General features: G+C 39.1%; 1 protein-coding gene across 1 annotated transcript; it reads right to left on the bottom strand.

The window, feature by feature from the left end:
• Window positions 1–1043: 1043 nt before the first annotated feature.
• LOC120081059 (uncharacterized) lies at window positions 1044–1610 on the bottom strand. Its single transcript, XM_039035739.1, has 2 exons — window positions 1517–1610; window positions 1044–1465 (listed from the first exon to the last, which is right to left on the bottom strand). Exons 1-2 carry the CDS (start codon window positions 1608–1610, stop codon window positions 1044–1046), a joined length of 516 nt encoding a protein of 171 aa, XP_038891667.1.

Below are 1610 nucleotides of genomic sequence, written 5' to 3'. Positions count from 1 at the left end.
TTTAACCGACCTTATATTCAAATGTGATTTGAATTTCAAAAAAATGAATGCGGATTCATACTCGGGAGGTCAAAATTAGTCAACACGGAAAAAATCATAAAAGTCAAAATGTTGACTTTTTGGTCAAAGTTTGACTTTGACCAAATGACTGTTTTGCCCTTTGACTATAGTTAGTGGGAAAATCCAAACTTTTGTTGGATAATTCCATTAACAAAATAGTGGGCTAGATGTTGGCTTATAGTGGAGACATTAAGCCCACTAAGTGAGTGGATTCTAGGTGTTGGGTTTTTGTGAAGTTTTTTCATGCAATTGTTGCATGCCTTTTTTCTATAAATTGGGATCTTCAATTTAGTTAAAAGACTTTTTGCCATTTTGAAAATTAGTTTTCTGATATTTGGGCTGGAAAATTACATTGTGAAGAAAAAAAAAAGAAACACCCAAACCTACTCAAAATTCCATTCCTCATTTTCATCTCTTTTCTCTCTCTCAGTTCTCTTCATCCACCGGGTCCCACAACTCGGTTCTGAGTCCAGAGGATAGTAGGTGAACTCTAGTGGTGGTTCAAAAGAGTTCGGGTCGAGATTCAACGAGGAGAAGCGACTTTCGGGAGCTTCAAAGGTAGCATCTCTACATTTTTAATTCACTGTTTTTTCCTTCATGATGCATGCTTATTTCCTTTAATTTAAGAGTAATTAGAGTGTAATTGGGTCCTAATTCCGCTGCGTATGTCTCGTGTTCCATCAAGGTTTCTAAGCACTCGAGTACTTTTGTATTCTCAAGACGCGTCCTTTCAACTGGGCCATGCGTTAGACTTGAGTCTAACGCGTCTGTTATTCTCAACTCGATTATACACCACTTTTAAACAGTAAAATTTCTAATTTATGAAGGCAAAAACAAAGAACAATCAATCTTGAAAACATAGGCAGACAAACAAACCACAAACTCAAACACAATATAAAATACAGAATGCAAAAAGACAAGGATAGAGGAAGCATCCCTGGAATATATGACGATGCAAACGCAGGGATGCTTCGACGCGGGCCTCAGCTGACTTTGCGTAGTGCGAGAGAGGACTTTTGACATTCCAGTCCATCTTCAAAGTATGGCTTTACTCTTTGGCCATTTACTTTGAATATGTTGGTGCCATCCTCTCGTGTTAATTCCACTGCTCCATATGGAAAGATTGTCTTAATGATAAAGGGTCCTGACCACCTGAATTTTAACTTCCCTGGAAACAAATGTAGACGTGAATTGAACAAAAGAACTTTTTGGCCAACAACAAGATCTTTTTTACTGATGCATTGGTCGTGCCAACGCTTTTTCTTCTCTTTGTATAGCTTGTTGTTCTTGTACGCGTTCAATCGCCACTCCTCAAGCTCATTGAGCTGTAGTTTGCGTTGAGCTCCCGCAACGTCCAAGTTCATGTTCAGTTTCTTAACTACCCAAAATGCCTTGTGCTCCAGCTCTAAAGGTAAGTGACAAGCTTTTCCAAATACATGAGAGTATGGAGACATACCTATAGGGTTTTTATAAGCAGTCCTGTAGGCCCAGAGTGCTTCATTCAGCCTCTGTGCCCAGTCCTTCCATGTAGCATTGACAACCTTCTCCAT

Source organism: Benincasa hispida, chromosome 11 (genome assembly GCF_027475165.1).
Source record: "Benincasa hispida cultivar pf3 chromosome 11, pf3_genome.v1.1, whole genome shotgun sequence".
NCBI lineage: Eukaryota > Viridiplantae > Streptophyta > Magnoliopsida > Cucurbitales > Cucurbitaceae > Benincasa > Benincasa hispida.
Note: the sequence above shows the minus strand (reverse complement) of the source record. Positions and strands in the feature narration are given on the sequence as shown.